Raw genomic sequence first — 14,050 nt, 5'->3', positions numbered from 1 at the left:
ACTCATCACATTTACATCGATTATATATATAATAAATATAAAAAGTTATTATTGTATATTTAAATTTATCCAACTTAAGTTCAGGTAAAAAAAATATATTTCAATTTTGTGAGAATGAAAAGTATTAAAAAATTTACAAAAATAAAATTTTAGATATTTTTCATATTTATGAGAAAAAAATATATTTTAACTTAAATACTATAATATTATTGGATAATTTTGCATAATTTTCTTGTTTTTCATATTTGTTGTTTTGTCGTGGTAACAATTTTTATACGAGTTTTGCTTCCTTGGGCAATGTGCAATAATGAGTTTTTGCAATGAAGAGAGAATCCCGAGGAGAAGATTCAACAAGAAAACAGAACTTGTCTCTGTTACTGTTACTGTTAATGTCATTAGAAAGTGGAAATTCCTTTTCCCACGCGCTCCAAAGTGCAGTAGAATCATCAGCAGCTTCTGTCACTGTCAGTGTCCCTGTCTGTGGGGCCCTCATTCCACTTTCTCCACCCCCATTTTATGAAATCCACCTTTGAATCACTTTCAAGTCCGCAAGATGAAAGAGAATGCCAATGACCGTAATTTTTATATAAAGGGTTGTGCTGGTGTTGCTGTTGCTGTTGGCATGTATAATAGTAGAATAGAAAAACCAAAGCTTTGTGGGTTTGTGTGGACTTTTTTTTAGTGCAAAAAACAAAGTGCCACCCCTCTCTTTTTTTCCCCACTTTTTCTACCTTCTGGGGTTATTGATTATCCATCAAAATCTCTTCTTTTTAAGTGTGTGGGGGAGTTTCACTTGGCTTCTTTCTCATGGAGTGTAATGAATTTGTGTATGGTGAAATTCTTTGATTCCACAGTCAACAGTACAAGAGTGGTAAGCATCATAAGCATAGGCTTTGTTTTGTCAGTTATTGCTTCAAATGTGATGAATGATGATGACCTTTGGTTGCTGAAAAAATGAATCAGCGAGAAAAATAGGATTTTGATTTTTGGGTTGGTTCTTTTATTCTGAATTTCTGAATGAGCAAAGTGTAATATTGTGGGATTTGGTTCTTCATTTTATAGAGTTGACTTGTTATTTTCTTGGCAGAAATTTTCAAGTAATCAAATAGACTTTTTGGTCAAATTTGTTTGACAAATGTTGTGTTTTGGTTTTGCAGGATGTGTGTTCTTCTATGCTGAGCTGTTTTTTAAGGCTTAATTCATAGTTTAGACCTTTGGGGTTTTTCTTCTAAAATCACTTTGTTGGAGTTTGTCTGCAAGTTGCTTCAAAATGGCACAAAAAATGGAAATAGTGAGCACTTCTGGTCATCATTGATTGTGACAGCACGGCTCTAAACACATACTCTCTCATAGTCTTGTGTTGGAGGAGCCAAGCAATGACTGTTTTCATGCTCCTATGTGCAACAGGGCCACCGATCAAAAGAAGAGCGGGTTTGAGAATTAAACAAGCAGGGAGAGGTTCATACAGAGGAAGCTAGGCGTGTGTTTGAAGTTGCTATTGGGTTTTTCTTTTGTTTTTCTTCTTTGTTTTGCGTAGTCCTGGAAAGTAGAACAGAAAGATGGATGCCACTTCTATAATGCATTTGTTGAAGGGCTTTTGTGATCACACACAATGGAAATATGCTGGTTTTTGGAAGCTTGACCAACATTTTCCTATGTAAGTTCTTTGGCTAGTAGTTGTTAATAGTTTTCTAATTGAGAGAATGATATACTTAACCATTTAAAATGATGACTCCTGTTCACTTTGATAGTTTAATTATATTGTTGCTTCTATATATCTGCGTTGCAGTTCTTTAAAAGGGATGCGGATTAATTGGATTATCAGCTGAAATTTGTCTACAAGCTTCTTTTTATCTTATATATAGAATACTATACCTGTCGTGTCTTATAGAAAAGATCAAAATAAACTTCTGAAAAGGTTCCTATAAATATAACCAGAGGTAATATGATATCAAAGCTTCTTTTCACCTACTCAATTGTTTGTTGAGAAACACAATCTAGAACCTCAAGGTCAAAATCCCTTTGATCAAATTGGAAATTAATCCCATTACTCAGTGACCATTCTAGCAAACAATGAACTGTTGTTATTAAGATAATAAATAAAATCAATGTCAACCATCCCATCTAGTGTGTTACTTATTACTAGTAATAGGCTTATTAGTATGTTGAATGAAATTATGTTTGCTCTTTAGAATTAAAGATCTAGCATATATGACACAAATCTATTTGTTTTAGGACGTTGACCTGGGAAAATGGTTACCAGAAAAGAGATGAGGTTAAGGAAAGTATGTGGGGTGACCTCAGTTTCAAATCCCCAGATGAGTTATATTCTTCAAGCGGTGAAAATTCTGATTATTCGGCTCGATTACTCTTGATTGAAATGTCTCATCGCAAATACAGTTTGGGAGAAGGGTAATAACTTCAGTTTTATTGTTTTTATATCTAAAGTTGTTGCAAATTACTCCATCTGATCAAAACAATTGACTTTAGAAAACTAAAAATATTAAGTACATTTTCTAACTTTATCCTTGTCTTCTTCTGACAACTCTGCTAAGTAAAAATGAGAGGATTCTAATGGAGTGAGCTGTTAAAGTAGAGAAATGAACTTATTTTCGTTTGTAGTTGAAAACTGAAATATAATGTTTTATATTTGAGAAATTCCAAATGCATGTTTCTAGAATGAGGCCAGGAAAGCATATGATCTAGTCATTCTGCTATCTGTATTACTTTATTGTATGCAAGATGTCATAAAGTAGCACGTTTTTGTGTCCTCTTAGAGGAAAGATAGGGTGCTAAATCTAAATTAATTATAGTATTCTTGTGAACAAGAAAAATATTTGTATTATGATCTATAAAGGTGATTCAAATTCAATAAGCTTACTTAATATCATTTGTTCAGGGTTGTTGGCAAAATAGCTCTCGCCAGGGATCATTGTTGGGTTTCATATGAGGATATTCTCACCAGTAAATTTGACACAGATTTAATCACTGAGGTGAGATTCTATGCATTCAATTTCCACTTAGGAGTAAAATTAAGCTCACTGCTTTGAAATATTTAATAACTGCTATCTTTTCCTTCTCCAGTGTCCTGATGAGTGGCTGCTTCAATTTGCATGTGGCATCAAGGTATTATGTCTTGCCTTTATATATTATTTAGTTTGTACTATAAGTATGATCTGATTTCAATTTCTAATTTCTGGATATATTACAAGGCATTTAGCATGTGGACTTATCAGTGTGTTAGTGACTAATCATTTTATATTAAGACTTGCCTTACATATTATTTCCACAATTAATGAGTGCAATTCAAGTTAATGTTAAGTTGATAATTTGAATTTATTTCAGACTATTGTGCTTGTACCAGTGCTTCCACAAGGGGTTTTGCAATTCGGTTCATTTGAAGCGGTATGTATATATTTTATGTTTGGATCCTGACCCAGACAGGCTGTAGCTTTTACAGATTGAAGTTATATACTTATATCCTGATGCATGCATATCTATTAATCCTGTGCCACGAATTCTGGCAATTTTGTTCCCTATAGTCGTAAATTTTGGTCTATTACTCCCAATCTATTAGCATTTTGCATACCTGCTACAGCTCATTTATTTTTCTTTTTTCTTTTTTTTTCAGTTTTCACATACCTTACAGGTTTAGGCACAAAAATTGGTTTTCTTATCAGTGTGCTAATTGGTGCAATTGTTGTTAAGGACTTGTGAGATCATGTGTATTTTGGAGGAAAATCTTTGCTTTATGCTTAATATGATTACATAATGCTTTCTTGTCCTGTCAACATTTTAGGTTGCTGAAGACAAGGAATTTGTTACCAATATCAAGGAGAAATTCTATTCCACTCATTATCTGGAAGCAGATATTACCCCTTTAAATTTGGGAACTGATTGTCAAGATGTGTCATTCTCAGACCTAATGCATAATTTGATGGGCAGTTTGGATGAATCATCATCTTCTGTTACAAAAAGTATATTGAAAAGTGAAGTTTCAACTAGTCCTGCTGCCCTCAATTCAAATGGTTCAAGGTTGAACCCGACTATGCTATCATTTATTCAGGATGACTGTTTCTTTTCTAGAGAAAATTTACTAGAATCTCTGAAAAGAGAAAATGAAAATGAGATAGGTTCCTCATCAACTGAGATGCCAAGACATATCGGTAAGGTGGAGACAAAACCTAATCATATGGAAGAGATATGGTCCTGGTCTCACTTGCTCAACAATGTTGGAGTATTTAGAGAGATGTCAAATGGATTAGACTCTTCCTCGGTTATAAATACAACACAGAAACAACTTGGAGGCATTGAAACTGGCCATGATGCTAAGAATGTGAATGACTTCGCTTTTCCCTCAGAGTCTGAATTCCGCAAAGCACTTGGATCAGTTTCATATGGAGAGACAGGCAAATTTATGTCAAAATGTATCTCTGTTGAGGAAACATACAGTAACTCAACTCTTGTAATCAACAAAAAAGAGCATGATCATATTAAAGGTTTGGAGTTTCCCAAAGATGTTGATCTGGAATATCTTTTAGATGCTGTTGTTGGCAATTTTTGTGGTGCTGCTGCTGATACTTCAAGTATATCCAACAGTGTTAGGTCTCTTACAACCATGCCAACAGAGTTTACCAGTTCCATTCAGCCAGAAAATTATTCAGAAGAAAGCACTTTGATTGTGGATAGTTCAGATGTGAAAAATGATCTTATGCCTGCAATCATGGTCAAGGGAAAAGATGAATTTTCTAACCATTTTACATCATCTTTTGATGGAAATGCAAGCTTATTGATTGACGAGGCACAACAGGAAAAGGCTAATAGTCATATGCAGCCTATTGGTGGACCAAAGCTCTCTAGCTCAAGCAAGAAAAGAACAAGAGTTGGTAACAACCAAAAGTCAAGGCCAAGAGATAGACAGCTGATCATGGACAGGATGAAGGAGTTGAGAGAACTTGTCCCAGAAGGTGGTAGGGTAAGAATTTATGTTTCAGGACAAAAGCTAATTGTTTGATTTCCCTTTTTGTACTTTGTGAAAAAATTTTAACTTTGGCCTTATGATATGCAGTGTAGTATTGACAACCTCTTGGAACGTACCATAAAGCACATGCTGTACTTGAGAAAGATAACAAGCCAGGCTGAGAAACTGAAACGAATTGCTAATCGGGCGGTAAGGCTCACTATATTTCTGAAAAATTAAAAGCAAATGTTATCTCCGAGACTGGGAAACTTGTTTTTGTTGGTCATCTAAAATAACTTTAGGTTTGCTAATTGCAATCCGTTGTGCACAAAAGCTTCAATTTATCCTTTAAGCCAAGGCATAATGGGTAACATACAACAAGAAAAGGAAATGCAAAGGAAAAATGCATGAAAGTTTATTTGGAAGAGCTTATTTACAACACATTTTATGACATAAACACTTGCATAAAGAGTTGGAAGAGCTTTAAGAAAGCAGCTCATAATATGTTCATAAATATTTTTCAACTTATTTTAATAAGATCTTTAGGATAGCTATAGAAATAACTTTATTAAAAACAGTTTAACCCTATTTCCTCTTCAATTATAGAAACAAGTTATACAAAGACAAACACTTAATACTTAAGCTGTTTATCCAAAATAATGCACCCAAAATCTGTTACAACTGCTTGATTAAGCTTAACATTGTCAAGTTGGTGCCTAGGTTCCCGAGTGCAAAAGACAGAAAGTCAATGCTAGCCACCCAGGAAGGAGCTGTGCATTTGACTTTGAAAGTGAAGTATCTTGGCCTATAGTCATAGAAGATCTGGAATGCTCAGGGCACATGCTCATAGAGGTATGCTATTTCTTCTCCATGCTACTTGACTCGCAAAATAAAATTAATAAAATCATACAAAATTTCATTTATTGAACTACTTGCCACTTTTGTAATAGATGATATGCAACGAGCATGGACTCTTCTTGGAGATTGCTCAGGTGATCCGGAAGCTGGATGTCACCATCTTGAAAGGGATCTTGGAAAACTGTTCCAGCAACAGTTGGGCTTGTTTCATTGTTGAGGTAGCGAAATATAACTAATTTGTTCCTAAGTGCATGTTTGGATAATCATTCTAAATGTATTTTTTAGTGCTAAACATACTTTTGGAAAATGATCCTCTTTATATCTTGGATAAAATATGTTTAGTTCCCGTCCCTTCAAAAAAAATGGTATTAATCTTGTACTTTAATCAATTTTGGTTCTAGAATTTTAGAAAAGTAATGATTTATGTCCCTCCTCACTGATGTTTTTGGCATGAAGAGGGACGAAAATCACCGTTTTTGTAGAGTTTAGCTACCAAACTGATGAAATTAAAGTCTAGGGACCAAAACCAAGTTTCATCGAAACTATAAGGACTGAAACTATAAGGACTAAAAACATATTTTACTCTTATATCTTTTATTTTGAAGGCATTTTTGGAAGGGATGCATCCCTCATTCATGCATTAAATTTGGTTATAGCAAGTATTTAAGTATGTTTTCTTTGAAATGCACAGGTTCCAAGAGGTTTTCACAGAATGGATGTTCTATGTCCTTTACTGCATCTTCTGCAGCTTAGGAGAAACCCTGTCTCTTGTAAAAGCTGACCCTACCATGCCAGTTCTCAGTTTCAAACTGCTACTTCTATTTAAAGAAGTTACAATAATATTCAAGAGGGCCTTCTTTTGTGTAATGCTGTAAATGATTGTGTTCATGCCCTCGTTAGTGTACTTGCTGCATTTTGGTGTTGATTATAAGCTAGTACCTAAATTTATGTAAACAAAAAAAGGACACTTTAGGGGTGCTACTGGCTGCGGAACAATATGCCTAGCAGGCAGTAGCTATCTTTGAACTCATTTCTGGTGTGGCATTATCATCATGACCTAAATAGATAACTATGGGAGTGTTAGCTAGAAAAGTAGAGCCTTACCGCCGCTGGATATTAAACTATGAGTATGTTATATGAGTGTAATTAAGTTGACAATTCGCGGGAGAATAACTGTTTGATTCTCACATGATATATTTTTTAGAAGAGCATGAAACTGTAAGTGTGATTAGGTTCTCGATTGAGGATTAGTTCATAGTCGATTTAAAGGACCTAAAAGTGAAATATCTTGGGATCTAACCCGGGAACCAAAGGTTCTAATTGTGGTGGTTATAAAAAAAAGTAAATTATATTAATCACTTGTAATCACAAGATAAATGTTAACTAGTGTCCTTTGCCTATTAGATAAGAAACTAAAAGAAGAAATTTTTTTATTAGAATGTGTAAGATTTTATTGTGTATGATTATTTTTACGTTCTCTTGTAGTTCTTGTATTAAATATTTTTTTTCTTTTTAATTTTTTGACTAATGTCCTAAAAGTATTGATTAATAAAATTTAAAAAATAATATTGATAGCTTATGGGGTTTTGTAAAGTCATGTAAATTTGTTTTATACTAACTTTCTAATTGTTTAAAAATATTATATCTACACCTTTTTATATATATTAACATTTTTAATTGTTTGAAAAATATTATTCTTTTATAGAGGAGGTTATTATAAATATTAAAAAAATTATGTAATTTCAAAAAATTTCAGAGAAGTTGTTAATGCATTTTTTACTCATTTACTTCAAATAATATTGTTAGCTTTCAAAAATGCCACACAAGTGTTTAAATGAGATAGGCATTTTTTATTCAAAAGGCATGATATATTTACTTTTAACGGTTAGAATCAGGCTAGTGAGGGAAGGGTTATGTAGTATCTATAAAGTTGTAAGTTTTAATTTCAGAGTAATTATTATGACATAATCTATGGTGGAAAAGTAAATTTTCTTGTGTATCATATAAAAAAAATAATACTCTTTAAATTGATCTCATTTTATAATATTATGGTGCACCCTCTACATCTTACCACCACCCCTCTTCTTCTCCCCAGCTACTTTGCCATCGGCCATCGTTTGCTGCCACTAAAGTCGATTTCAGGCAACGGTGCACCTACTGCACCGACACCAACTTGGGTGAAGTCTCAGCCTCTGCACAACTTTGTCCTCAATGTCTTGAAATGGGGCATGAACAACATCAACAACGCCCACCACCAACACCATCGTCGCCCCTACCTCCCAATCACGCCTCTGAACCCAATTCCTGCCCCCATCGCCTTGAATCTAGAATCGCCTACAACCAAGTCTCCCTCCCTCTCAAACCACCACCACCACACAGAGCCAAGCACAACAACGTCAATGACTCCGTCCAAAACTGGTGGAACCTTCGCCATCGCAAACCCACACTCCCTCCCCAAGGCCGCCCTCGAGATTGACACTAAACCTTCTTTTCCCACCACCACAACGCCAGCAACAACAGTGACGGAGAATTCCAAGACAACAACAACAATCCCACGACAAAGTCACTCTGGCTCCGAGGAAAAAGAGCAAATTCTGGATTACTTTCTCCCATGAAGAGATTGAAGAAGACATCTTTGTGTTTTTTATTTTGAATTTTTTCACAATTAAACTGATTTTTTTATAGTTGATTCTTGCTGTAGTGAAGAATTTAGGAAGGTCTTGGAGATTGAAGGTACAAAAGCGTGAAATTTTTAGTAAAGAGAGAAAGGAAATGATGGTGGAACGATGACTTGTAATAGTAGGAGAGAATAAGAGAGGTGGTAATAAGGTGTGAAAGATGTATCATAATATTATGAAATAAGATTAATTCAAAGGTCATTATTTTTTGTGTGTACCACATAAAAAGAATTTACTAAATTTTGAATAGATGAAAAAAAAATTCCTACATCATCGTCGTGTTTGAGTTTCATACAGTCATATGTAACACAATCATAACCTACATAGATTGGTTGACGGTAAAAAAAGATTGATTAAAATTATACAACCTCCGTTGGCGTAAAAAATTGTGTTCCTTAAGGTAGCAAGCAACATGTCATCACTTATTGTGATGACTTTAGGATCACTAAGGCTTTGAAACATTATACCTTCATCTGATGGAATAATGTCAGCATCGCGATACACAAGAGCAGATGCACTCTCCATGTTTTAAGCAATAGGGTGGATATTAGACAAAGGTGTTGAGTTGCATCAAATCTCTACTGCTATATATATTAGATGATGTATTGTTCTCTCGTGACTCATACCAACAGCTGAGATCACACTGATAATGTAAGCGGTTTAAATTGAGTCTTAATTAATTATGTTTGGTATCCACAATTCGGAAAAAATAGTGTTTAGTCAAATCGTCTGGTAGAAAGCATCGTCCAATCACATCATCTCAAAATAAGCAATGTGAGGTCAAATCGTATAGGGAAAAGCAATGTGTGGTCAACTCGTATAGGAAAAAGCAATGTCTGGTCAATTCGTCTCAAAGAAATGAATGTTCAATCAATTCGTATTAAAAAAATGCAACGTTCAGTCAATTAATGCATTGTTCATTCAATTAACAAGGGCATATTAATAATCATCATAATAGGACATAATTAATAAGGGAAAACATTTAATGTCGTTTGTGTCCACCAATTCCACATCTGGGAGGCTGCCTGTTTCTTGTTGGTTGTCGACGTACTCATCCATGTTCTTAAGGTTCAAGTTGTTCATCAGGTACAACAGGTTGCTCTTCTTGGATGAAGTCATTAGTGGAAGAACTGTTGACAATACTTTGGTGAAATGATGCAAATGAAGGTATGGGCATACTTTGTATGTACGCATAAGCATACTCCAATGTTTGGAGATCTATACCCATGAGGTTGCTCATAAAGTCTTCTCTGCTAGCACTGAAGAACTGCAGATTGTACCCATAATCTTCTTGATGATGATGAGGTTGTCACATAAATTCATATGATTGAGCATGTGGTTGTAGTCTTTCATCATGCATGCCAACATCAATTGGTGGGCTTTGTTGTGGAGGATGTTGTTCAGTTTCCATGTCTGGAGCTAAACGAGATGTGGTGGCAACATTTGGATGAGTTGCGAACTGTGTTAGGCAAATTTTTTAATTTGCTCGGTACCAATTCATGTAGTAACTCATATGTTCAATCTTCCCTAGAATTGGTTGCTTGATTAACACATATTTGCGTCTTTACTTCCAAATTGCAATCCACCGTTGATGTTCCTCTACCCAATTTGTGTCACTATGTCCTCTCATGTCAATATGATGGACTTTGTCAAGATTATGCGGTGGATTTGGAATATTTTGACAAAGTCCAAATTGGAGCATGACCATCTTAGTTTGATGCCATACTACCATTGGAAAACAGATTAAAACTACACAAGTACTCCATATTTTGGAATCCTTGTATGCATTTTCTAGTAGAAATGACTCAAAACCTCTGTAAGGCATCCAATGGAACTGAAAAAATAATGTGTTAGTAATTTTAAAAACAATGTAATTGAAGTTTTAATAAGTAAAACAAAACATAAATGGTTCAACCTTTTCATTACACATGTTATCGAATCTTGACCTGTAGCCTATCACATCATCGCACAAGATTATGAAAAATTGTAGCCCTCTGCCGCTTCATCTAATGAAATGTAATATGTTAGTGTTAAATACATTACCAAAAATGAACTTTGTTTGAGTGAGAAAATATTTTTTTTACCTTGTTGCAAGTGGATATGAGAGTTGACGCTTGATCCTTGGTTGAATGAATGACAAGCGATACCATGCCCAAGACTCTAACAACACTATACACCCCCCCCCCCCCATTTTTTGGATGTGGAATAAATAATCCTACACATTTCTTAGTACAAATGTGCTAAACATGCTGAACCCCAGCTCTACCGGCCAGCCCGATCAAGATTTGCTAACAGGGGTAGATATATCAAGTGAACTTTGTTCCTTGACATGTCTGGCATCAACACCCCACCAATCAGCCCTAAAATGTATGTCCTACAATGGACTGCTAATTGTTGTGTGGGTTTTGCTGGGAGAGTCAACATGTTTTCTTTTAACCATTTTAGTTTAAGTGTTAATCCCACCAATGCATTATTTGGGGGAATAACACCTGTATATTTTGTGCACATTTGTTGCTAATCATAATATGTTAGGCCAATAACTGGTTTTTCATCAATGCGTAAACCTAGTTGAAGAGCAACATCTTCCAAGGTGATTATGCACTCACCAACATGAAGATGAAATGTGTGTGACTCAGGTGTCCATCTTTCAACCAAAGCAGTCACTAAAGCTCGTCAATTTTAACTTGTCTGAGCTTTGAAACATTTGAAAACCTAGCTTGAACCAACAAAAATTCAATTCTGGGATCTAGAAAAGGCATAGCCTAAGCATATGATTGGATTGGATCGTCTGTTACCTGCAGAAATACAAAATAACAACATCATTATTTGTGAATCATAACATAATTAATATTAAACTAAATAAAATGTATTGCATACTTCTCTAGATCTATGAAAATGTTGTTTCCAAAGAAGAGGAGTAGATGTAGATTCCATGGTTTAAGCTTTGGTACTAACGTAAAGAAGAAGTTAAAGGGGGATATATGAGAACGAGAGAAAATGAGTCTGTGAGCTAGTGTATATGGTGGAAATACATGCATTGTATTTATAGAAAAAAATCTAACAGTAACATAATTCACTCGATGGGATTTAGGCCGTTGATTTTGTCGGTGGGATCTTGGTCATTCAACGTGCATTTCTCCAATCGGTGATATCTAGACCGTTGATTTTATCGATGGGATCTTGGTTGTTCAATGTGTGTTGCTCCAATTGGTGATATCTAGGCCGTTCATTTTGCTAGTGGGATCTTTACTGTTTTTTTTTTAAGTGTATGTAACAAGTCAGTAAACATTATAAATATGGTGTATTATGATGGTGGGATCTTGACTGTCCATCACCTAAATCAGAAACCTTTTTGCTACCTTAAACCCTTCATCATTAGTCAATGTGATAGTGTATTATGATGGCGCCATCATAACAACTAAACATGGTTCAATGTTTGTAAGCGGTTCACCAAAAATCATTCAACTTGACAACAAAATGTCATTTGATGCCTTGAAGCAAGCTATTGGAAACATGATTAGTCTATCAAATGGTAAAGTTGTCCTAAAACCATCTTAGAATTATGACATTCTAAGTCGATTTTGCCCCAAAACCGTTTTAACATATTATGATTCTAAGATGGTTTTTGGATGAAAACTGTCGTCGAATACCAAACATACTAAGACAATTCAAGAATTGTTGTGGAAATTGAACACTTTCCATGACGGTAGCTTCGAAGACGGTTTGCCAATCGTTGTTAAAAGCATTAAATAATCGTCGTTGAAACACAATTTTCTAGTAGTGTAGGAGCACTAATAAAATCAACATATCTAAGGTGTAATGCATTGTTCAACAAAAGAAGGAGAGAAGTCACAACAATGGTTGCATCTATCCAAGTTTATAGCAAGTACTAAATAAGGCCCATCAAAGACACACAGAGAAAGGCAAGCACTCACACTGTTCTTGAGTTTGATCGACACGAGACATAGTTCTTGGTCTGGAGACAATAAACCCGAGAGAGGTTCGGCTTGTTGAATATTTCACAGTTAGACTAGATAAAAGGTTATGTGACTGTGGCAAATTCCAAAAATTGCACATGCATTGTTCTCATGTTGTTGCTGCTTGTAAGTATGCTCACAATGAGTACATGAACCACATACATCTTGTGTATACGTTGGAAAGTGTCTCCAACGTATACAGAGGATTGTTTGGAGAATTGCGCAACAAAGCGTATTGGCCACCATGTCACAAGCCAATGTTCTGCCCTGACCCAGACAAGAAAAAATTCTAAGGGTCATCTTGTCTCCTCTCGTATCCACACTGAAATGAATATTCGAGAACCAGGTCAACCAAAGCGATGTTTCATGTGTCACATCCCAGACCATTCAAAGAAAACTTGCCCCCATCGTGTAGGCTCAAGCGACCAACGTTAAATTTATTTCATATTCTTTGTATTTAAAAAATTTTGTTGTATTGTTTCAAATTTAAATATTTTAGTTCAATTCAACTTGTTGCTATATTTTTTTATCTTCTTATGCTCATTTGCTACTTTCTCTTTTTCTTATCATTTCTATTTTTCCACTTATTTTTAATAAGCTAAATGATTTTATTTAATTAAAATTTGTAAATAAAATAAAATATTTTCTAATTTAAAAAATGACTTTTAAAATTTTATTCAATTTTAGTCTCTTCTCGCTAATTCAAAACATTTGATATGTATAAATATGATAGGTTTGCTAGGACTATTAGACATCTAGGGAGAGAGAAAAAAAATAATTATAAAAAAATAAGTGTTGGACTAGCGGCCTCAATAACATAAGAAAGGGTGAATTAATTTCTCACTAACAAACTTTTAAACCTCCTTCTAAGTGATAGGTTCAGAATGTAGAAGAAGAAGCATCAATCAATTTAATAATGTTCTTTAAACATGCAAGACAAAACTAATTGCAATAAAATAAAAGAGATAAGGGAAGAGAAAAATTCAAACTCGATTTATACTGGTTCGGCCACTTCCCGTGCCTACTTCCAGTCCTCAAGCAACCCACTTGAGATTTTCTACTTTCTTTGTAAAAATCCTTTTACAAAAGTCTGGACCACAGGGACAACCCTCCCCTTGTGTTAAGGAATCCTTACAACTTAAGAGACCCTCGGTCCCTTAATCAATCTCTTTGAATAAGAAGAAGAAGAATTCTCTCTTTAAGAGAAGGATATTACAATTGAAGATCCTGGATGAACACTTAATATATTTGCAAGTGTTTGCCCAAGAGTTGTTGAGAAAACATTTGGCAATGAAGTTCTGTTGGAATATCTCTCTCTTGCTTTTTGAAGTCAGACACACACATATATATAGGCCCTTCATGCCTTTTCAAAATGGTTTGAAGATATGTGTCTTTTCAAAAAGTTTTTTCTGAAATTCTTCACTGGTAATCGATTACAGATTTCTGGTAATCGATTACACAATTATATTTTGAAGGATCATGACTTTTGAATTTGAATTTCAAGAGTTTCGTTGCTGGTAATTGATTACAAACAATTGATAATCGATTACATGTTCAAAATCCAAATTTAAAACCCT

General features: G+C 34.7%; 1 protein-coding gene across 1 annotated transcript; it reads left to right on the top strand.

Annotated features, from left to right (window-relative positions):
- The first annotated feature begins 309 nt into the window (after positions 1-309).
- Positions 310-6,910, top strand: LOC100776855 (transcription factor LHW). The gene is made up of 11 exons (XM_003551451.5): positions 310-871; positions 1,158-1,657; positions 2,236-2,412; positions 2,900-2,993; positions 3,085-3,126; positions 3,346-3,405; positions 3,800-4,975; positions 5,069-5,170; positions 5,681-5,812; positions 5,911-6,036; positions 6,510-6,910. The coding sequence occupies exons 2-11, from the start codon at positions 1,560-1,562 to the stop codon at positions 6,597-6,599; spliced, it is 2,097 nt and encodes a 698-aa protein (XP_003551499.1). The 5' UTR covers positions 310-871; positions 1,158-1,559; the 3' UTR covers positions 6,600-6,910.
- Positions 6,911-14,050: the final 7,140 nt, after the last annotated feature.

The sequence above is a fragment of the Glycine max genome, chromosome 18 (assembly GCF_000004515.6).
Source record: "Glycine max cultivar Williams 82 chromosome 18, Glycine_max_v4.0, whole genome shotgun sequence".
In the NCBI taxonomy this organism is placed as follows: domain Eukaryota; kingdom Viridiplantae; phylum Streptophyta; class Magnoliopsida; order Fabales; family Fabaceae; genus Glycine; species Glycine max.
This window is presented reverse-complemented; position numbering and strand designations above follow the sequence as displayed.

Excerpts from the sequence above, each read along its gene's own strand:
- LOC100776855 (XM_003551451.5), top strand. The coding sequence starts at position 1,560 with ATGGATGCCACTTCTATAATGCATTTGTTGAAGGGCTTTTGTGATCAC. Across the intron at positions 2,994-3,084 it reads ACACAGATTTAATCACTGAG|TGTCCTGATGAGTGGCTGCT; the intron begins GTGAGATTCTAT and ends TTCCTTCTCCAG. Across the intron at positions 5,813-5,910 it reads CAGGGCACATGCTCATAGAG|ATGATATGCAACGAGCATGG; the intron begins GTATGCTATTTC and ends CTTTTGTAATAG.